General features: G+C 49.3%; 1 protein-coding gene across 2 annotated transcripts in view; it reads left to right on the top strand.

Moving 5' to 3' along the window:
• Window positions 1-23,903, top strand: part of arnt2 (aryl-hydrocarbon receptor nuclear translocator 2) — a 47,610-nt gene that overhangs the window by 21,043 nt on the left and 2,664 nt on the right. Inside the window, exons 6-17 of one of the 2 annotated variants that reach the window (XM_063013514.1) lie at window positions 1,382-1,484; window positions 3,796-3,861; window positions 3,980-4,065; window positions 4,188-4,264; window positions 6,173-6,307; window positions 7,403-7,477; window positions 10,514-10,665; window positions 16,093-16,168; window positions 17,104-17,227; window positions 17,909-18,008; window positions 18,104-18,245; window positions 20,501-20,666. In XM_063013514.1, the coding sequence (XP_062869584.1) occupies window positions 1,382-1,484; window positions 3,796-3,861; window positions 3,980-4,065; window positions 4,188-4,264; window positions 6,173-6,307; window positions 7,403-7,477; window positions 10,514-10,665; window positions 16,093-16,168; window positions 17,104-17,227; window positions 17,909-18,008; window positions 18,104-18,245; window positions 20,501-20,666 (1,302 nt within the window). Of the gene's footprint in view, window positions 1-1,381; window positions 1,485-3,795; window positions 3,862-3,979; window positions 4,066-4,187; window positions 4,265-6,172; window positions 6,308-7,402; window positions 7,478-10,513; window positions 10,666-16,092; window positions 16,169-17,103; window positions 17,228-17,908; window positions 18,009-18,103; window positions 18,246-20,497; window positions 20,667-23,903 lie in introns of both variants that reach the window. The other variant, XM_063013513.1, reaches the window with a different exon arrangement.

Raw genomic sequence — 23,903 nt, 5'->3', positions numbered from 1 at the left:
GGTGTGTGTGTGTAGTTGTGTAGTTGTGTGTATGTTCATGTATGTTTGTGTAGGTGTGTGTGTGTAGGTGTGTGTATGTTCATGTATGTTTGTGTAGGTGTGTGTAGTTTTGTGTAGGTGTGTGTGTGTAGTTGTGTAGTTGTGTGTATGTTCATGTATGTTTGTGTAGGTGTGTGTGTGTAGGTGTGTGTATGTTCATGTATGTTTGTGTAGGTGTGTAGTGTTGTGTAGTTGTGTGTGTGTTCATGTATGTTTGTGTATGTGTGTGTGTGTAGTTGTGTGTGTGTTCATGTATGTTTGTGTATGTGTGTGTGTGTAGTTGTGTGTATGTTCATGTATGTGTGTGTATGTGTGTAGTGTTGTGTAGTTGTGTGTATGTGTGTAGTGTTGTGTAGTTGTGTGTATGTTCATGTATGTGTGTGTATGTGTGTGTAGTGTTGTGTAGTTGTGTGTGTAGTGTTGTGTAGTTGTGTGTATGTTCATGTATGTGTGTGTAGTGTTGTGTAGTTGTGTGTGTAGTGTTGTGTAGTTGTGTGTATGTTCATGTATGTGTGTGTGTGTAGTGTTGTGTAGTTGTGTGTATGTGTGTAGTGTTGTGTAGTTGTGTGTATGTGTGTGTAGTGTTGTGTAGTTGTGTGTATGTGTGTGTAGTGTTGTGTATGTGTGTGTAGTGTTGTGTAGTTGTGTGTATGTTCATGTATGTTTGTGTAGGTGTGTGTATGTGTGTGTAGTGTTGTGTAGTTGTGTGTAGTGTTGTGTAGTTGTGTGTATGTGTGTGTAGTGTTGTATAGTTGTGTGTATGTGTGTGTAGTGTTGTGTAGTTGTGTGTATGTGAGGTTGTTACACAACACTTGTTGTTTGTTCTCTCGCTCGTCTGGCGGTTTGGAGAGAATCAGTGGGACGCCGACGCGCCCGGTTTCAGTTCCAGTGACCCGTGTGACCTCCACTCAGCCGCTCCTTCTTTATATTTTTATTTTGGGGAATTCTGCCCCCCCCATACCCCCCCCCCCCCCCCCCCAGCACGCGCCCCCCCGTCTCCTGAATCAACACTCCCGCGCGGCTGTACTGCGCTCCTGTCCGACTTCCATCATCTCAAATCCGACTCGTTCTCCACGTCGGATCTCGGAATCCTCAGCCGCTGATTCGGCTCTCCTGGACTCCTGGATTGTGAGTCGGTGGAAAGTACCGCCACGTTCCCCTCACGCACCACCACGCTTCAGTCCATCCATCCAAACACCAGCCCAATGAGCTACAACTGCCACTAAATGGTCAAAAGTATGTGGACACCCGACCATGGACATCACGTTCCAAATGTATAACTGAATTTCCATTCTGTGTGTGTGTGTGTGTGTGTGTGTGTGTGTGTGTGTGTGTGTTGCAGGCCGGATCCTGGACCTGAAGACGGGGACGGTGAAGAAGGAGGGGCAGCAGTCCTCCATGAGGATGTGTATGGGCTCCCGGCGCTCCTTCATCTGCAGAATGAGGTACAGAACATCACAGAAATGTGGTTGGGACGAGGTCAGTGATCCACCAATCAAAAACCTCCTCAGACCGGCGCTGGCAGGAGCGTCGAGTGAAGACAAAGCTTTGTGAACTGGGTTTTGAAGCTGGAGGGGTGTAAAGCACACCTTTATTGGCCCCTGGAGCACCAGGGATGCGCTCTTCGGAGTTTGCTGGATAAATCTTCCCGTGCGTCGTGGCATGAATCGGAATGTCGACCGTGAGCCGCCGCGGCTTATTGGCGTTGTGTATCGTAGCCGTCCGGCCGCTCTCATCCTCTCACGGAGAAATTGGTCCTCGTCAGCTCCGGTCAGAAGACCGATGTCTCATTGTTCTGTCTGGACTTTCCCGTCATCCTGAAAATGACCACGAGCAGACGTGATGTTTCCACACGTTCCTCCTCCTCCACCAGCTGGTGCTCCACATGTTAATCCCACCGAATCCGGATGCTGAGGGGTGCATCTCTGTGACCGGCGGGGCGACGTTTCCGGGTCTGTGTGACGCGCGGTTACTGGTGTTGTTTTGATCCTGCATCGGAACGTCTGATGAGGCCGCGCGGGTGTGTGTTTACAGCAGGCGTGTTTTTCACATGCTTCAGCGTGAACTCATCACAGCTGGGAACATCAGGAACACGAGGAACCTCAGAAACATCTGGAACATGTGGAATCCCTGAAACGTCTTTAGGATCAGAAACATGAGGAACATCTACAACATGAGGAACATCAGGAGCATGAGGAACATGAGGAACATCAGAAATCCCAGGGACATCAGGAACATGAGAGATGTCAGGAATATGAAGAACATCAGGAACATGAGGGTGCATGAGGGTGAGCCTAGTGGTTAAGGTACTGGACCAGTGATCAGAGGGTCGCTGGTCCAAGCTCCACCACTGCCAGGTTGCTGCTGCTGGGCCCTTGAGCGAGGCCCTCAACCCTCAATTGCTCAGATTGTATACTGTAACTGTAATGTAAGTCGCTTTGGATAAAGGCGTCTGCTAAATGCTGAAAATATAAATGTAAATGAGGAACATCAGGAACATAAAGAACATGAAGAACATAAGAAACATGAGGGGCATCAGGAACGTGAGAAATGTCTAGAACATGAGGAACATCAGTTATCTCAGGAACATGAGAGATGTCAGGAATATGAAGAACATAAGAAACATGAGGGGCATCAGGAACGTGAGAAATGTCTAGAACATGAGGAACATCAGGAACATGTGGAACGTCAGGCACATGAGGAACATCAGAAATACGAGGAACATCAGCAACATACGTATAACACATCCGGAACATGAGGAACGTCAGGAACATCTGGAACTTGAGAAACATCAGGAATATGAAGAACATGAGAAACATGAGGAACATAAGAAATGTCTAGAACATGAGGAACATCAGAAATATGAGGAACATCAGCAACATACGTATAACACATCCGGAACATGAGGAACGTCAGGAACATCCGGAACATGAGGAACATCAGATATCTCAGGAACATGAGAGATGTCAGGAATATGAAGAACATAAGAAACATGAGGGGCATCAGGAACGTGAGAAATGTCTAGAACATGAGGAACATCAGATATCTCAGGAACATGAGAGATGTCAGGAATATGAAGAACATAAGAAACATGAGGGGCATCAGGAACGTGAGAAATGTCTAGAACATGAGGAACATCAGGAACATGTGGAATTCCAGAAATGTCTTTAAGATCGGAAACATGAGGAACATCAGGAATATGAAGAACATGAGAAACATGAGGAATGTCAGGAACATCAGAAACATGAGGAACATCTGGAACATGAGGAACATCAGATATCTCAGGAACATGAGAGATGTCAGGAACATAAGGAACATCAGGAACATGAGGAACATCAGGAACATGAGGAACATCAGATATCTCAGGAACATGAGAGATGTCAGGAACATGAGGAACATGAGGAACGTGAGGAACATCAGGAACACTACACTGTATGTTGTTAGGTGTACACCATGCAGTTGCCTCGACCAGCCAGCAGAGGTTGCAAGCGCAGCAGCAACAAGAACAGATATATCTGTGTGGTTATCAGACAAGTAATCTGAAGGTTGTTGGTTTAATCCCCACTGCTTTCAGTTTGCCACTGTTGGGCCCCTGAGTGAGGCCCCTTAACCCTGAATTGCTTGGCTTGTTTGTTCTGATAATGCTTTAATGGTTCAAACCTGGAGAGAATAATGAGGTGTAAGTGTTCATGACCCTGTGAGGCGACCACTGTTCCACCTTGATGTTTACTGATCTTTGATGTTTCGTGGTTTCAGGTGTGGCAGCGCCCCGCTGGATCACATCTCCCTCAACCGCCTGTCCAGCATGAGGAAGAGATACAGGTGAACCACACGGACCCCAGATGAAAGGCGTGTCCACAAGGGCGTGTGTGTGTGTGTGTGTGTGTGTGTTGTTAGTGTGTGTATATTGAATGTGTGTGTGTGTGTGTGTGTTGTGTAGGAACGGATTGGGGCCGTCCAAGGAGGGCGAGGCGCAGTACTCGGTGGTGCACTGCACCGGCTACATCAAGGCGTGGCCCCCCGCAGGTATTCACCACCCCATGGGGGGGGGGGGGGGAGGGGGGCGGTGCTGGTGGTGCCGACGGTAGAGGGATTAGGAACAGGCTCGGCAGAGATCCGGCTGAAGCTTCTCCTGTGCTGTGTTTCAGGAATGACCATCCCGGATGAAGATACTGAAGCCGGACAGACCAGTAAATACTGCCTGGTGGCCATCGGGAGACTTCAGGTACGTGTGCACCCCTCCCAATTTTGGGGTTCAGGTGATCCAGCCACACCCAGTTCCTGCCATTCTACACTTCCTGTAATTTCACTGGTGTCCATAATGTTGAAGAAATGCCACCATGGTGAATATTATTGATCCAAGACTCGATATGTATACTCTATAGTGCCAAAAGTATTGGGACGCCCCTTCTAATGACTGAATTTACTCATATACGGGAAACACTGTGCTTATGACATGCAGTAACAGTTTAGGGAAGGCCCACGAGTGTCCTGCACAGAGCCCTGACCTGAGCCCCACTCGAGAGCTCTGGGATGAACCTGAACACCGACTGATCCATCAGCGCCCAGCCGTACAAACACAAACGCTGCAATGTTTTAAGGTACTGGACTAGTAATCAGAAGGTTGCCAGTTCAAGCCCCACCACTGCCAGGTTGCCACTGTTGGGCCCTTGAGCAAGGCCCTTAACTGCTTAGACTGTATACTGTCACAGTACTGTAAGTCACTTCGGATAAAAGCGTCCGCTGGATGAAAGTGTCGTAAATGTAAAATGTAAATGAACGAACTGGCACAAATTCCCACAGACACACTTCCAAGTCTTGCGAGAAGCTTCACACAGGATCACACAGAGGTTTTCTCTGCATGCTCAGGCGTCCGGATACTTTGGGCTGTACAGGGTCCATTGGCGGTGTGCTTTACGCCACTGCAGCCAACGAATCTCGATGCCCGTGGTGATGTTAGGACTACGCTGCTGCACCACCGAGCAGACCTGATCCATGAAGTTCTCCACAGTGCTTTCAGGAGCAGTTTGGAACTCAGTAGTGAGCGCAGCAGCCCCGATTGTGCTTGATCTCGCATGGCCGCGTCCTCGGTTTTATGAAGCCGTCGGCGAGCGGCGTGCTCGAGGTGCCGCCTTCAAAGTGCACGTCTAACGCGCATCCACAGAACCACTCATGAGTTACCCATAAAGCATCTGAGGCGCCGTTTTACGGTCACATGATCCCACGAGCGCGTGCGTCAGCGCGTGTAGAATTATACTAACGCACGGACGTGGGCGACTCCTTCACCCCTCCTTTCATCTCCTGCTCGTATCGCTGGATGGGCTCGTCCTGATTGAATCCAGGCGCTCGTGGAACCGTCCTCGCGGCGTCGGCGTCTCTGCGTAACGGAGGAGCGAATTCCAGGATATTTATATCTTCTTTATTATTTTACATTTACATTTTCAGCATTTAGCGGACGCCTTTATCCAGAGCGACTCACAGTACAGTATACAGTCTGAGCAACTGAGGGTTAAGGGCCTTGCTCAAGGGCCCAACAGCAGCAGCAACCCAGCAGTGGTGGGGCTTGAACCAGCGACCTTTGGATTACTGGTTCTGTGCCTTAACCACTAGGCTACAGCTTGTCTTGGCTATTTTCTCTATAAAAGTAGCCCAGATCTGATCTCTGTCCTCGTGTGTCACGTTTGCCTGGGCATTTAGTCATATCCAGTTCCCTACTACACTTCCGACCCGGATGAGAACGGCTGAGGTGAATTCTCACAAAGCTTCATCGCTTGTGCAGGCGCCTCAGCCGGACAGCAGGGGTCGCTGTTGGCAGCAGTTCTGATGAGACTCGAACCCGAAAGCTCGAATCCTCCCGTCAGACTCGTCTCTCCTAACATTTGAACTCCTCATTAAACACATTTGGGATGAATTAGAATGTGAGCCAGGCCTTCACGTCCAACATCGGCGCCTGACTTACATGCTTTTCTGACTAAATGACCACAAGTTCCCACAGACACGTTCCAAAATCTTGAGAAATCCCTTCCTAAAACAGTGGATGCTTTTTGGTTTTGGAATATGTCGTCCACCAAGCCCGTCGTCAGGCGTCCACATACTTTTGGCTGTATTGACCTGCATGTTTCCCCTCGCTCAGGTCACCAGCTCTCCGGTCTCCATGGATCTGAACGGGCTCGCGGTGCCAACCGAGTTCCTGTCCCGCCACAACTCGGATGGCACCATCACCTTCGTGGATCCTCGATGCATCAACGTGATCGGATACCAGCCGCAGGTGAGCTGTGGGGGGGGGGGGGCGCTGCGCCCGGGAGTCGGTCATGTTTGCGTTGGTGCAGGTGATCATACGAGCTGATATGAACAAAGCCTTCAGATCTGGGATGAATCTCATAATGAAGATGATCTGATCTTCAGGATATTAGATCCTCCTCATTCCTACAGACTTTCATCTAAACTCATTTATATTTTAATAATAATAATAATAATTTATTTCTGATTCCATGCAGTGAATTTAAATCTTCTAGATTAAAATCTTTATACCTGAACATTATTAGTTCTCGTCCCAAACCCGGTCAGCTCCTGCTCCAAAAATATCTGGACTCACTTTATTATTCTCCCGTCAGTTCTCATCACACTGAGCTTTAATAGAACAGAACCCGGGTCAGGTTTACATGAACAGCGCCACCTAGTGCACAAATCACAGGTCAGTCCACACTGGGCGCTCACTTGTCTTTACCCACCCTCACACATCCTAAACCTCACCCTGACCCATCCTCACCTCTTACCATCACCCACACTCGCCCATCTTCACCATTCTCACCATCACCCACACTCACACACCCTCACCCCACCCATCTTCACATGTCCTCACCATCACCCATCCTTACCCACACCTACCCTAACCCACCTTTACCCATCTTCACGCTCACCCAACCTCACATCCTTGCCCATCCTCAAGCATCCTCTCCTTCACCCACCCTCACACTCGCCCATCCTCACCCTCACCCACTCCAAGATGTCTTCACCATCACCCATCCTCACCTCCCACCCTCACCCTTATACACCCACTCTCAAGCGTCCTCACCTTTACCCACCTCTTACCCACCTCACACATCCTCACTCGTCCTTACCGTCACCCGTCCTCACCCACCCTAACCCACCTTCACCCATTCTCGCCCATCCTCATCATTCGTTACTGCCGCCTTCACCGCGTTTCACAGGTCTATGAGCTCTGAAGCATGAGGTGTTGATGTGAAGCACTGTGATGTTCTGATTTGCTGATATGCTTTTATGAACATCACCGTCTTCAAATGGTTACCAACACTTTACTATTCACTAATCCTCCTCTACTGGTTTAACCGGTTTATTGTAGGACCTGCTGGGTAAAGACATGCTGGAGTTTTGCCATCCTGAAGATCAGAGCCACCTGAGAGAGAGCTTCCAACAGGTACGTGACCTTTCTCATCACAGCCGCACCTCAGGGTTCGAGGATTACGCCGAATTCTGACCTACAGGTCCACTAAATGGCCAAAAGTATTGGGACGCCCCTTCTTATTAATAAATGTATGTGTTTCAGCCACAACAGTTACTAACGGTACATCGGACAAGCTCCCGGTCAGGCGTCCCGATACTTTTGGCTCTGTCGTGTCTTTCTTTGCCTGATTGCCATGGCGACGGGTGTGATATTAGAACCTTCACAGATTTAAATCAGTGGAACCGGATTAGGAAATGATTGCACTGGCACCTCCGGCGCTCGGGCACTCGTGCCATCAAAGCTCCGGCGTGATCCGTGCCATCTTCAGACCGATGAAAGGCGAGTCCCCGATATTGCCGCCGCCGCTCTCCAGCCGAGCGCTCCGGCTCTCAGAGGGTTCCAATTCGTCTCGCTCGGCCGTTTGATGTGTAAAAGCTCATTACGGCCTGAGAGCGTCTGAGAGCAGATGGATGCCAGGCTCGGGGATGGCACGGGCTCGGAGGCGACACACCCGTCCTGGCACGAGTGAGGAAGGGTGTGATTAGGATTAAAGGCTGGTGGCACCGTGGACCTTCTCACTTCTCCGTCGGTCTCATTAGCTCTGGTGCAGCGTGGTATGTGGACACCTCTGTGCATTACTGAGCATTACTGAACGTTGGGGAAACGTTTTGGGGAAGGCCGTTTCCTGTTTCACCATCACAGTGCCCCTCCATTACGATTTTTTTACCAGATAGGCACAAATTCCCAAAGACATTCCAAAATCTTGTTGAAAGCCTTCCCACAGGAGTGGAGGCTGTTACAGCTGCGATGGAGTGGAATGTCCAACGAGCTAATGGTCAGGTGTCCACATTCTTTTGGTAATATAGTGACCCCTGTTAAGCTTCAGGTAACAGAGAATTAATCCCTGAACCCTGTGGCAGGAACCATGGTGCTACCTCCATCACACTTCACACACAGAGCTTTATGTGATGGTGATGTTGGCGTTGGTGATGGTGTTTATGACAGTGGTGGTGATGATGATAATAGTGTGGTTATGGTGATGATGGTGATGATGGTGATATTGGCATTGGCGGTGTTGATAGTGTTAATAATTATCATGATTCTGGGAATGGTGGTAATGGTGTTGGTGGTAAAGATAATGGTTATGGTGATGATGGCGTTGTTGATAATGATGTTGGTGTTGATGGTGGTGATAATTGTGTTGGTGTTGATGGTGTTCATTATGATGATGATCTGGGGATGGTGTTAATGGCGTTGGTGGTAAAGATAATGGTTATGGTGATGATGGCGTTGTTGATAATGATGTTGGTGTTGATGGTGGTGATAATTGTGTTGGTGTTGATGGTGTTCATTATGATGATGATCTGGGGATGGTGTTAATGGTGTTGGTTTTGTGAGAGCGCGTCCACGCCGTCGTCCCTCTGCAGGGAGCTGGACTTGTCTCTCAGCGTGGCGTGGCGTGAGGTTAGCCGTGTTTAGCGCGGCCGCTCCCCGGGACCCTGACGCGCCGTGTTTGGACCCAGACGTTGTTTTGTTCTGCTGCAATTGAACAGAAACTGAAGCTGCTCCTGAGTGACGTCTGTGGTTTCTGGATGGAAGGAATGAAGTTCTGAGCGCTGCTGTGGAGATGATTGTGGTGGTGGTGGGGGGGGGGGGGGTATTGGGGGGGGGTCCAGGCTCGGCTCCACTCCATGTTTTCAGTTGTGGGGGTAATTTTTGGGGTATTTTAAAGAATCGTGCCGATATAGAGTAAGCGAGGACAGACCTTACACGAGAGCACCTCTGCACCCATCAGTCCTACAGAATAGGGCGTGGCCTCTGCACCCATCAGTCCTACAGAATAGGGCGTGGCCTCTGTTACTGTCAGCTTCTGTAAACGTTGGGTGGCTTCTGTGTCTGTCCATTTTTATAAAAAAGAGGTGTGGCCTCTGTACTTAAGAGGCGTGGCCTCTCTATTTACTAGTTTCTGTGGCCTTTATCTCAGTGTCTGTAAAAGAGGCGTGGCCTTTATCTCTCAGTGTCTGTAAAAGGGGCGTGGCCTTTATCTCTCAGTGTCTGTAAAAGAGGCGTGGCCTTTATCTCTCAGTGTCTGTAAAAGGGGCGTGGCCTTTATCTCTCAGTGTCTGTAAAAGGGGCGTGGCCTTTATCACTCAGTTTCTGTAAAAGGGGCGTGGCCTTTATCACTCAGTGTATGTAAAAGAGGCGTGGCCTTTATCTCTGTGTCTGTAAAAGAGGCGTGGCCTTTATCTCTCAGTGTCTGTAAAAGGGGCGTGGCCTTTATCTCTCAGTGTCTGTAAAAGAGGCGTGGCCTTTATCTCTGTGTCTGTAAAAGAGGCGTGGCCTTTATCACTCAGTGTATGTAAAAGAGGCGTGGCCTTTATCTCTCAGTGTCTGTAAAAGGGGCGTGGCCTTTATCTCTCAGTGTCTGTAAAAGGGGCGTGGCCTTTATCTCTCAGTGTCTGTAAAAGAGGCGTGGCCTTTATCACTCAGTTTCTGTAAAAGGGGCGTGGCCTTTATCTCTCAGTGTCTGTAAAAGAGGCGTGGCCTTTATCTCTCAGTGTCTGTAAAAGAGGCGTGGCCTTTATCACTCAGTGTATGTAAAAGAGGCGTGGCCTTTATCTCTGTGTCTGTAAAAGAGGCGTGGCCTTTATCTGTCAGTGTCTGTAAAAGGGGCGTGGCCTTTATCACTCAGTGTCTGTAAAAGAGGCGTGGCCTTTATCACTCAGTTTCTGTAAAAGGGGCGTGACCTTTATCACTCAGTTTCTGTAAAAGGGGCGTGACCTTTATCTCTCAGTGTCTGTAAAAGGGGCGTGGCCTTTATCTCTCAGTGTCTGTAAAAGGGGCGTGGCCTTTATCACTCAGTGTCTGTAAAAGGGGCGTGGCTCCTGTACCTGTCAGTTTGAGTAAACAAGGCGTTGGGTGTCGTGCAGCCAGCAGAGGTCACCAGAGTGCAGAGGGGAACTGAATATATCCAAGCGTGTGTTTGAGCGAGCTGGTGTCTCTCCTCAGGTGGTGAAGCTGAAGGGTCAGGTTCTGTCGGTCATGTACCGCTTCAGGATGAAGAACCGTGAGTGGATGCTGATCAGAACCAGCAGCTTCACCTTCCAGAACCCGTACACGGACGAGATCGAGTACATCATCGGCACCAACACCAACGTCAAGTACGTACCTCTTTCTTTTTACCCTCCAGCACTCATCATCCCGTCAGGTCTTCTGGGTTCCTGTGGGTTCCTCTTGGTTCTGGTTGGTTCCGGTTCCACACATGTTCAGCCGTAAGGTGCCATGTGACCTGAACTGTGCTGAGTTTGGTTGATATGATGCTGAAGGTCAGTGTGTTGGAGTTGAAGCGAACTGTGGCCGTGCTGGCGCGGTGAAGAGAGAAGAACCCATCTGAGAACCCATCTGAGAACCTAGAACCGATCTGAGAACCAGTATGAGACCAGTACAGAATGTTCTAACTGGATCTATATGGCTTCCATATGTCTCTCACTGTGGTATGTTGGTATGTGGGATGAAAGGGGGGCAGGAATCTTTTTGGAGAGCAAAACAACCCCCCCCCCCCCCCGACCTGTCTCACCCCACAGACATGTGGAACTGGTTTAAGAGGTACTGAGAGCTCACTGGGATGATGATGATCCCTTTAACATAGCTTAAAATGACTGGAGCAGCTTGTTTGTTTACATAAAGAAACATAAATACACTTGTGGTTCAGGTGTCCACATATTTATTCCACATTCAGCGCTGAACGCTGGCGCAGATGACGGAAAGTGAAGAGAATTATGGGTCATGGAGGATGAAGATGTTTGGATGGAGCAGGACGCAGGAACCTCTGGAACCCTGGAGACACTTCAGAAGCCCTGGTCAAAAATATGTGGACACCTGAGCACAAACCTGGACGTCCCGTTCTCACCTAATCAAAACTATCAGCACTCATATGACCTTAATAAGACTGACGCTGGACGAGAACCCCCGGCTGACGGTCAGTGTTCCAATTCGTCCCGACGACATCCCACCTTTTTTGTGACGAGACTTCACAAGGAGTGTCTGTGGGAATTTGTGCCCATACGCTCAAAAAAAGGAATTGGAGGGGTCAGGCTTCTCAGTCAACATTCCAGTTCATCAGTTCATCTCAAAGGTGTTCTACAAAATTGGGGTGAAGCTGTAGGACGAGTGCCGGGATCTAACCAGGCATCAGCTCAGACCGAAACCTTCTGTGTCCAAAACAGGTCCAAAAAAGGTCAAGACCGTTCAGACCTGGAGACCTAATGTGAGCATGGATGAGCTGAGAACCCAGCTGAGAACTGATCTGAGAACCTAGAACTGATCTGAGAACCTAGAACTGATCTGAGAACCGATCTAAGAACAGTGCTAAGAACTGCTCTGAGAACTGATCTGAGAACCTAGAACTGATCTGAGAACCCAGCTGAGAACTGATCTAGAACCGAGCTGAGAACTGATCTGAGAACCTAGAACTGATCTGAGAACCCAGCTGAGAACTGATCTAGAACCGAGCTGAGAACTGATCTGAGAACCTAGAACTGATCTGAGAACCTAGAACTGATCTGAGAACCGAGCTGAGAACCGATCTAAGAACAGTGCTGAGAACTGATCTGAGAACCCAGCTGAGAACTGATCTAGAACCGAGCTAAGAACTGATCTGAGAACCTAGAACTGATCTGAGAACCAATCTCAGAACCAATCTAAGAACAGTTCTAAGAACCGATCTGAGAACTGATCTGAGAACCTAGAACTGATCTAAGAACCTAGAACTGATCTGAGAACCGATCTAAGAACAGTGCTAAGAACTTATCTGAGAACCCAGCTGAGAACCGATCTGAGAACCCAGCTGAGAACTGATCTAGAACCGAGCTGAGAACTGATCTGAGAACCTAGAACTGGTCTGAGAACCTAGAACTGATCTGAGAACCAATCTCATAACCGATCTGAGAACAGTGCTAAGAACCAAGCTTAGAACTGATCTGAGAACCTAGAACTGATCTGAGAACCTAGAACTGATCTAAGAACCAATCTCAGAACCGATCTCAGAACCGATCTAAGAACAGTGCTAAGAACCGATCTGAGAACCGATCTAAGAACAGTGCTAAGAACCGATCTGAGAACCGATCTGAGAACTGATCTGAGAACCTAGAACTGATCTGAGAACCGAGCTGAGAACCGATCTGAGAACAGTGCTAAGAACTGATCTGAGAACTGATCTGAGAACTGATCTGAGAACTGATCTGAGAACCGATCTGAGAACTGATCTGAGAACTGATCTGAGAACCGATCTGAGAACTGATCTGAGAACCGATCTGAGAACCTAATATGAGCACGGATGACGCTCCTGCTCCCATCAGTTACCAGTGAGAATGCAAAACCACCCGTGATGGCGTGGAACCCAGCGGTGCCGTACCAGTCACGGTTCCTCGTCCCGTCGCTGCCCGAGCTCTGGCCACGAGGACTTTACGAGCTTCTATCTTCACGCTTAGATGAAAGCGCTCCCAGCGTCCTGGAGACGTTCCTCACCCCCGCCGCTACACCGAGGTTCTCCGGGGCGAGAGGCAGCGCTGAGCTCGGCCTCCTCTGGAAACTTGGATGCGCCGGTGTTTTTATATTCGTACCTTCTTCTTTTCATTCTCCTCCTGAGATCAGATGGAGGTTCAGCAGAGGTTCAGCGTGGGGTTCAGCCTGAGGTAGCATGAGTAACGTTCCAGAGTTAACTGAGGCCACGGTGCTGCTCCGGGTCGGCTGGCATCCAGAGGGGTTCACGCGCGGGTCCGTGTTCGAGCGCCACTTTACCGCTAGCGCTTGGCACGCGGCGCGTTTGGAAGCTCTGCAGTTTTCCGTCACTTGGAGTTCTTGAGGTTTTCATGGAGCGCTTGGACGTGGCGCGCGGGTTTATGTTAGCGGTTCTGCCGCTCGCCGCTAATGGGAATCGTCAGTCTGAGCAGAACCAGCTTCAGATCCACATCAGAGAAGCTTCGTTTTTTCTTCTGAGACCTCGTGTGGCCAGAGGCGTCCAGATCCAGCCAAACTCAGAACCACTCTCAAATTTTCCGTGTCGAGCTGGAGGAAACGACTTTCCAGGACGATGAGGAGGAGGTGGAGAGCAGGATCTCATCTGAGACAGTTTATAAACATCAAGAGGAACCATCAGACCAGATTCAGAAAAACAAAAGATCTGGGTCAAATAAAATCAAGCTCGTCCAACTCTTGGTGTGAGGAACGTTGGTTTGGTTTGGATGTTCTCCTGATCTCTTGATGTTCTACTGATCTCTTAGTGTTCTCCTGATCTCTTGACGTTCTCCTGATCTCTTGACGTTCTCCGGATCTCTTAGTGTTCTCCTAATCTCTTCATGTTCTCCTGATCTCTTGACGTTCTCCGGATCTCTTAGTGTTCTCCTAATCTCTTCATGTTCTCCTGCTCTCTTGACATTCTCCTGAAACGCTGGACTGATGGAACGCTGGACTGATGGAGCGCTGGACTGATGGAGCGCTGGACTGATGGAGCGCTGGACTGATGGAACGCTGGACTGATGGAGCTGATGGAGCGCTGGACTGATGGAGCGCTGGACTGATGGAGCGCTGGGGGCCGCTGGGAAACCTCGGGTGGACTTTGCCACCGGTGGTGGTGGTGGTGGTGGCTCGGCAGCTGGGAGACCCCGACTGGACTTTGTCACTGCCGATCCATCAGTCCAGCGTTCCATCAGTCCAGCGCTCGATTGATTTTTCTTGGCGTCTGAACCTCAGCAGCCGAGCGTCCAGAAAGTTTTGATCTGCTCTCAGATACGATTAGTGTTTAACGATCTGAAATCATTCAGGCTGACACGTCCAATAAGAGCTGATAAAAACGTCACATGATGGATGTTTCCTGTCGTAATGAAGCAGCTCGTAAAGAATTTTAATTGTAATGAATTAATCTGCTGGATTAAGTTCTAATTTATCGTTAAATCCGTTAGAATCTGCAGCTCGACCTCAGACGCACTCGGCTACCGTCAGCTGGACTCGAACCTGGAACGCCGGGGTCACCTGGGTTTGATTTACGGTTATGAGACAGCCGAGGGTTACGGGTCAGTCGGAACCACGTTCTGGATCAGCGTGAGATGAGCTGCCTTCCCAAAACCCTGAAACCCGACACTCATAAACAAGCACAGACGTGAGGAACGGGAATTCAGCTCAGGATCCAGAAGATCTATTAAATCCACCTGAATGATGACTGAGGTCGTCCATCCAGAGCGAGAGCTTGTGGCCAAAAGTATGTGGACACCCCTCCACATAGAATTAAACCTGTTTCAGCGTGACACATCCAACCTCAAGAGATCAGGAGAATGTCAAGAGCTCAGGAAAACATGAAGAGACCAGGAGAACGTCAAGAGATCAGGAGAACACCAAGAGCTCAGGAAAACATGAAGAGACCAGGAGAACGTCAAGAGATCAGGAGAACATGAAGAGACCAGGAGAATGTCAAGAGATCAGGAGAACACCAAGAGATCAAGAGAACATCAAGAGATCAGGAGAACATTAAGAGATCAGGAAAACGTCAAGAGATCAGAAGAACATCATGAGATCAGGAGAACACCAAGAGCTTAGGAGAACATCAAGAGCTCTGGAGAACATCATGAGATCAGGAGAACATCATGAGATCAGGAGAACATCATGAGATCAGGAGAACACCAAGAGATCAGGAGAACGTCAAGAGCTCAGGAGAACGTCAAGAGATCAGGAGAACACCAAGAGCTCAGGAGAACGTCAAGAGATCAGGAGAACACCAAGAGATCAGGAGAACATCATGAGATCAGGAGAACACCAAGAGATCAGGAGAACATCAAGAGCTCAGGAGAACACCAAGAGATCAGGAGAACATCAAGAGCTCAGGAGAACACCAAGAGATCAGGAGAACATCATGAGATCAGGAGAACATCAATCCGATTTCTTGTTCAAATTCCCTTAGACACACTCCAAAATCTTGATTCCAGCAGGAACGAGGAACCCAGACCTCCTCCCTCCCTCAGACACGGCCAGTTGTGCCAGGTCGATATTCCGGGTAGATTCAACAAGTTTAGACTTCTCGGCTCTCTCTGTGATTCGGTGGAGTCCTAGAGCCTCAGAAATGCTCGTTCATTCTCATTTATTCCAACAGTTCAACAGCAGAAACTTCTATAGTAAGCTGGTCAGGGTCACAGTGGGTCAGGTTCCACCGGGAAACACTGGAATACGCTGGACAGCGCATCGATCCCACTGCCGGCTGATAGCATCAGTGAGATACCTAGTGAGTAGCTACCCCACTACTGCTTGGATCTAGGTTCGAATCCTCAGCGGTGCTATCAGCCGGTCGGGCGTCTGCACACAAACACGATTGGCTATGTCTAAGAGAGAAGGTGGCCAAGGCAGCGTGATGGACAGGCGTCCTGTCCGGGTGTGTTACTGCATCTCGCCCAGTCATTCCACAGGAGCCGGACCCACTGTGACCCTGACCGGGAAGGGGGGGGGGCTAATACTCTTTCATGCCGTTGTGCTCATTCAGAATGTGTGTGTGTGTGTGTGTGTGTGTGTGTGTGTGTGTGTGTGTGTGTGTGTGTGTGTTACAGGCAGCTTCAGCAGCAGCAGCAGGCCGAGCTGGAGGTCCATCAGAGAGACGGACTGACGGCGTACGATCTCTCACAGGTCGGTACATTTTGGAGTGTGTCTGTGGGAATTTGTGCCCGGTTTAGTCAAAAGAGCATCTGTGAGTTCTGTATAAGCTGGTCGGCTAAATACGCTATTCAGCCAAAAGTATTTGGACACCTGACTGTAAGATTGTTGGACGTGTGTTTTTCTCAGCTTGAAGCTTCTCACAAGATTTTGGAGTGTGTCTGTGGGAATTTGTGCCCAGTTTAGTCAAAAGATGACCGTCACCCCCCCCCCCCACACACACACACACGAGTTTGGAGTGTGTCTATGGGAATTCGAGTTCTGTATAAGTGGATCCACAAAGTTGAATCAGTTCATCTGGACACAGGTTTGTTGTAGAGAAAGAGTTTTAACCCCCCCCACCCCACCCCCCACCCCCCTTTCCTGGTCAGGGTCACAGTGAGTCTGGCTACTCCGGAATCACTGGGCAAGATGCATAAGTGGATGAACTGCTGTAGGCTGAATACACTGTATTGTCAAAAGTATTTGGACACCTGACTGAACCACAAGCCGCCCTCCTGAGAAGCTTCTCACCAGTCTTTGGAGTGTGTCTGTGGGAATTTGTGCCTCTTTAGTGGTACAAAACATGACAGCATTTGTACTTGTACGGCTGGACACTTAATTGATCATCAGTCGGTGTTCCGGTTCATCCCAGAGCTGTTGAGTGGGGGTGAGGGTCAGGGCTCTGTGCAGGACACTGGAGTTTCCTTAAACGTCCCGAAAAGGGCCTTCCCTAAACTGTTAGTGCTCAGTCTGAGGCGTATCATTTCCTTTATATCATATATTTTACACACCTGTTAGAGAGGGTGTCCCAATACTTTTGTCCGTATGGTGTACGTTGCTCAGGTAAGAGTGCATCAAAATGTGTGGGTGTCACAGGGGAACCGAGCGTATCTAAACGAGCTGTAATGTCCTCCCTGTGACCGCAGGTGCCAGTGGGCGGGGTCGGGGGCGGAGTCCACGAGGCCGGAAAGAGCCTGGACAAAACGGAGACGCTCTTCAGCCAGGACAGAGACCCGCGCTTCAGCGACATGTTCACCGGCATCTCCGGCTGTACGTACCCCTCAAACCCCCCCAAACACCCCCCTTCCTTAGCACGTATAGGTTCTGGAGTGTGTCTGTGGAGATTTGTGCCCATTTAGTCAAACGGGGTATTTCGGTTCATTCCACAGGTGTTCCGCGACGGTCACTAAACAAACGAGCATTCGTGAACCTTCGAGAACTCGGAGGGGCCTTCCCTAAAGTGTTGCTTTAAAGTCGGGAACATTTCATTTACTTACATTTACGTCTTTTATCCTCAGCGACTTTTAAGTGTGACTGAATACAAGTGCAAGTGCCAGCAACTGAGGGTTAAGGGCCTTTCTTAGGGGCCCATTAGTGGCAGCCTGGCAGTGGTTGGGCTTGAACCAGCGACCTTCTGATTACTGCTGAGCTCCCTCTGCCTCAAGTCAAGTCGGAGTCTCACAGAGAGCAGTATTGCGTACGGAGAGCCTCCCATCTCTCGCGCAGTTGCTTCGACCGGCCAGCAGAGGGCGCAGTTACAGCGGCACCGAGGAACCCGTTCCACCGTCCCTCTCTCAGACACAGCCGATCGTGTCTGTGTGGGTTTCCGGATGGCCGATAGCACTGCTCGGCGCCCAAACACTCAGCTCTTTATTTGATGTATTATTGATTTAATTTGCCTGAATCGAGCGTGAATGAAGTTGTGTAGAAATCTGCACCGTGTGTTTACAGCCGATAAGAAGATGATGGCGCCGTCGTCCACCTCAGGAGGTCAGCAGCTCTATTCCCAGGGCAGTCCCTTCCAACCCGGGCACTCGGGCAAGACCTTCAGGTGGGTGCAGCCTCCGTTTCGGATGTAAATGTGAAGCGTACGGGCGTCACCACTGCGGGTTCTGTGAACGATCAGAACCTCGGTCTCTCTTTCAGTTCCTCGGTGATCCACGTTCCCGGGGTGAACGACATCCAGTCAGCGGCCGGTTCGGCGGGTCAGAATTTGGCCCAGATATCTCGTCAGATTAACCCGGGTCAGGTCCAGTGGTCCGGCAGCCGGCCGCCGTTCTCCAACCAGGTGAGTGGAGCGCTGCGCCAGAATGACACCTGCGTCCCAAACTACATACAAACGTCGTTCGTTTTCACTCAGCGCTGCAGCCGGGGGGGCTCGGACGCTCAACGGTGCTATCGGCCCGTCGGGCGTCTAAGTACACACACGATTGGCTGCGTCTCATTGGGCATGATGAACTGGCACCCGGTACACCGGGCACCAAAAGTCTCCGGCGGTCCCGGACCTTCCTGAACAGTCATCTGGACCTTGGAATGTTGCAGATCCACACGGATCAGATTTCACACGAGGATCGAACCCAGGTTCTCAGGTCCCACACTTCTCTTAGATCTTTACAACCGACGTGGAACTGGTTCCGGTCCAGTTCGGGAACCTAGTTCTGAACCGTCTGGCGCATTTTCACCAACGGTAAATCGGTTCTGAACCGGGAACGTTCCCGGAACCGAAGTGCAGCAGGTTTTTGAGGAGGTGGGCGTGTCAGGTTGTAGAGGAACGTCGTCACAGCGCCCCCCGTTGATGGCGCGTCCTTGGTTCCAGTTCTAAGCAGCCTGAACGAAACCGGTTCCGGAGTTACTTGGCTACAGCGGTACCCTGAAACTGGACCTCAGTGGGTTCTGGGAGTGGTGTTGAGTTTTAAAGACGTTGAGTTTCGAGGTATTTTTCCCCATAAGGATGTTTGGGGAACCTGTTAATGCGTCCATGGTCCCGTGGAGCTGCAGATATTTTAGTCTCATGTAAAATAATGAGGTTGTTTTTGACACTTAAACACTGAAAATAACACAAATATAATATAAACACACTGAAATACAATTACTAACAGTTACACATCAATAAAAATACAATAAAAGCTGCACTTTAGTTTTACTTCTTTATTGTTTCCTGACGCTTCTTAATGCTGGAGATGCTCGATGTTGGAATACCGTATTCCCTTCAGCACCGGCGCATTCACATGTGCCGCTGTGCCGTTATTTCCTATGAAGTGTGACGGCGGTGCTCAAAACTCATCGTGACTTATTGTAGTAAAACAGCGAGTGAGGAATGTGATTAGTGGAGGAACTTATGAGCAGTAATAATGAAGAGAAGTTTAGTGCTCCTGTCTCCTTCTTTTACTACATTAAACCACGTTAAGCTTTATTCTCAACCAGAAGCGTTTTAGACTCTGGGAGAAGCTGATTCTGATTCTCACCATTTCTCAGAAGCTGGAGCTGTAACACAAGTTTAAAAGTGAAACAGGGAGGAGAATCCAGATAAACACAGATACATGTGGAGCTGTAACCCTGGATCTGCACCTTATTCCACACTGATGCAGATTCAGATCAGATTCACACGCTGATGAGCGCTGAACAAAGCGACGGTCGCACAAACGTCGGGTTATGAGGTACCTCTGTATTTTGGAGAAGGTCCGTGTGAGACCCAGACGTCCGTCCCCTCCCGTAACCCTTGGTTTTTCCTCCTGATGTTCTAGTCCGACTGTATTTCAGCGGGAGTTCCGCTCTGCGTCTCGTCCCGGTGTTGGCGGCTCTGCGTGACGGCTCGATTGAAACCAGACGGACGGAGCGAGCGGCGGCCAAGGGAATCGTTTCCGTTCGGAAAAGCTAGCGTGTGATCGGCTCGTCGCCGCTCGTGTGCGTGTAGGGATTCGGTTTCACGTTACTGTTATGAGCTGGGATGCGACCCAAGTTACTCCGGTGTTTTTACTCCCGTCTAATTATTTATGGTGCAGGGAAAGAAAGAAATCGGTGCTTAACCCGGATTTAGTCCTGTTTTGGGGTTGCGTATTAACTCGGATGGTAGTGTGGGTTCTGCACAGTAGCAGGGACTCCAGGACCTGGGTTTGATCCTCACCTACATCACCTACAGTCGGTGTTTGTAAGTATTTACACCCCTAAGGAATTCGTGCCATTGATTTGGAACAGATATCGTTCATATTAAAGATTTCAGAAGTATTTGGACACTTTTGTTCGATAATTTATAGACGCCACTTCGGTTGCAGTTCCAGCTTCAGTACTAAAGTCTGGATTTGGGCGGTTTATCCCATTCGTCATGGCACGTTGTTAAGTGCCACCTTCAGGTCTGTTCAGTGCTTTGAAATCTAGACTCCGGTGTTGTTTTGGCTGTATGCTTCAGGTCATCGGTCGCCTCAGACACTCGACGTTAGAGACCATCCATCCCCGAACAAATCCACGTTATAAAGTCCAGGGGTGTGAATACTTTTGGAACGTGTGTGTTTGTATACTGACCGGCTGTGTTTGTCTCCGCAGCAGCAGCTCCCGGCTCAGTCCGGTAAAGCCCAGTCGTCTCCGTTCACCATCGGCTCCAGCCACAGTTACCAGGCCGACCCGTCCTCCTACAGCCCGCTGTCCAGCCCGGCCACGTCCTCCCCCAGCGGCAACGCCTACTCCAACCTGACCAATCGCAGCAATGCATTCGGTGAGTCGCACCAAAGCCCGGCGTACACGTGCCACACCCACACCGTGCACCAACAGTTTAGGGAACGCCCTTTCCTTTTCCTAAAGCCACTGTTTGAAGACTTTAGTGAGGAGGAGCATCAGTAGCCTGCACATATGAGCTGGCCATCAAGCTCATGGTCTGGTGTCCACATACTTTTGGCTCTAATGTATCTGAATGAACTTGAGTTGCTGAGTTGGTTCAGGTTTGGCAGAACCACACCAACACGGTTCTGGTGGGACTGGGTTCTGGTGGGTTTAAATCCTGGTGGGACTGGGCTCTGTTGAGTCTAGGTTCTGGTTGTTCTGGGTTCTGGTGGGTCTGGGTTCTAATGGTATTGGGTTTTGGTGGGTTTGGATCCTGGTGGGACTGGGTTTTGGTTTTTTCATATTCTAGTGGGTTTGGGTTCTGTGGGTCTGGATTGTGGTGGTTCTAGGTTCTGGTGGGTCTGGGTTTTGGTGAGTCTGGGTTCTAGTGAGACTGGGTTCTGGTGAGACTGGAATCTGGTGGGTCTGGGTTCTAGTGGGTTTGGATTCTGGTGGTTCTGGGCTCTGTTGAGTCTAGGTTCTGCTTGTTCTGGGTTCTGGTGGGCCTGGTTTCTGTTGGTTCTGGGTTTTGGACCAGCAGGATCTGAGATGTGGACGTCTGAGCGGTTCCTTCGGTTCTCCGTGTGGAGTCGTGAGTTGAGCAGATGTGAGCGTGGAGAAGTGGATTAAGCGTTACTGCTCCTTCGGGAGCTGAAGCTCTTCAGATGCTCCTCAGATGTTTTATATCATCATTAACCTGCCAATCACATGCGTGTGCAGCAGAAGGACCTCATCTGGACCTCATCTGGACCTCATCTGGTGGAACCGCTGGTTTCTGAACCTCTGTGAGATGTTTGAGACCCTAAAGCTCCATAACGATGATGAGATGAAGCGACCGTGAGGAGGTCGTGTTCTGATCTTCATCTGCTCCCACTGGTGGGACTCCAGGATCTGCTGGTGGAAGGAACCTTGAAGAACCTCAGAACTTCTGCTGAGTGGTCCAAAACCAAAGCAAATCAGAACCTCATTGGTTCAAACTCCTGATAATGGGCGTGTGTGCTACACTACATGGACAAAAGTATTGGGACGCCCCTTCTAATGATTGAATTCATGTGTTTCCACAACATGCTCCCAACTTTGCAGCAACAGTTTAGGGAAGGTCCTTTCCTTTTCCCGCTCTTAAAAGATCAAAGTAAGTAGAAATGGAACCGGAACTGTTCTGTTCCCTGTAGCGGAACTCCCTCCACCTCCAGCCTCTGATTCATTAAAGAACGGACGCCGGTGGAAGGTTGTCATTCATATTTAGACGTGTCCGAGTCCCCGAGCGCCCGGAGGCCCTCTGCTGCGGCGTCGTGCCGCGTAATTCCCTTTTAATGTGCTCGTCATGAAGTGAAATGGAGCCTGACTGGCACTGCGCCCTCACGCAGCGGGGGGGGGTGGTGTGGGGTGGCACGCTGGTGGGATCAGAAGACGTGGGTTTGTTCTGCCCGGCAGCGACAGGATCATCATTTCTATCAAATCTTCTCTGGTGTTGCCACGTTAATACCAGCGGTAACGATGTTGGCGTGTTTTTATTCTGCTGTATCAGCGCTCTGCTCACGTGGGCACGCCGAAATCTTAGGACTTGGCACCATACAAGGCGCCATCCACCGTGCCAACTCAATAAATCAAACCCGACGCCAACCGCTTTAAAGCTCTTTTTCTATTGCACGGTTCCTTACAGTACAACACGGTGCCCGTCAGAACCCAGTACCAGGAACCCAGAACTCAGTACCATGAACTCAGTGTCCAAAACCCAGTGCTGGAAACCCAGTACCAGGAATCCAGTATCCAAAACCCAATACCAGGGAGCCAGTATCCAGTACCCTCCACCAGGAATCCAGTACCAGGAACCCAGTACCCTGTACCAAGGCAAGGCAAGTTTATTTGTATAGCACCTTTCATACACAGTGGCAATTCAAAGTGCTTTACATAAGGAAAAACAAATTAATTAAAAGCATTAAAACATTCCTGAGATCTAGAACCTCAGAAAGACTTCTTGCAAACATTTAGTTACAATTAAGAACATGAAATTCAAACAAGAGAGATAAAAAATTAAGAACGTGAAAAATTTAAAGAAAATATACACTACAATTTAGAATGTACACTACTCTATAAAAATAATTATTAAGAGCATGAAAAACTAAAAGAAATATGGTAAAATGAGGGTAATAGCAAAAATTTCGAGCTCAATCATAGGCACAAGAAAAGTTTTTAACCTGGATTTAAACATTTCTACATTTAAGGAACATCTTGGATCTAAGTCCATGGATCTAAGAGATCTACTTGGTTTATATTCTCTAAACATTTCTGAGATGTATTCTGGGCCGAACCCATTCAGTGATTTATAGACCAGTAGCAGCACTTTAAATTCTATTCTGTAACTAACCGGAAGCCAGTGTAGAGATTTTAGAACTGGAGTGATGTGCTCAGTTCTCTTCGTCTTAGTTAAAACTCTAGCAGCAGCGTTCTGAATGAGCTGTAACTGTTTAATGGTCTTTTTGGGAAGTCCAGTTAAGAGACCATTACAATAGTCCACCCTACTGGAGATAAAAGCATGGATCAGCTTCTCTAGATCTTGTTGGCACACCAGACCCTTGATTCTGGATATATTTCTAAGATGGTAGAAGGCTGTTTTGGTGATGGTTTTAATATGGCTGGTGTTACCAGGAACCCAGTACCAGGAACCCTGTATCCAGTACCAGGAACCCAGTACCAGAACCTGGAACCCAGTACCAGGAACCCAGAATCCAGTACCAGTAACCCAGTACCCAGTTTGCAGGTTTTTGGTTTGCCCTGTTGCAGGTGTTTGGCGCTTGTATTCTCTCTCATTCATTTACTCACTTATTTATTTACTCACTTATTTATTCACTCACTTATTTATTCACTCACTCACTCACTCACTCAGCAGATGGAGCCTCAGTAGAACAGGATGAAGGAGATGAATGAGTGAGTGATCAGTAACTCGGAGCTCCACTGAACCCTCAGTGAGCTGCTGCTGCTGCTGCTGCTGCTGCTGCTGTAGGGAAATGAGGAGCCTGACCTCACATCACTCTGTCATCAGAGGGAATCATGGGAAAGGGCCCGGGGGCCGCCGAGCACGTCGAGCACGAGCCTTCACGCATCAGCGCTCCTCGCTGTCTGCACCGCCTCG

Source organism: Trichomycterus rosablanca, chromosome 17 (genome assembly GCF_030014385.1).
Source record: "Trichomycterus rosablanca isolate fTriRos1 chromosome 17, fTriRos1.hap1, whole genome shotgun sequence".
NCBI lineage: Eukaryota > Metazoa > Chordata > Actinopteri > Siluriformes > Trichomycteridae > Trichomycterus > Trichomycterus rosablanca.
This window is presented reverse-complemented; position numbering and strand designations above follow the sequence as displayed.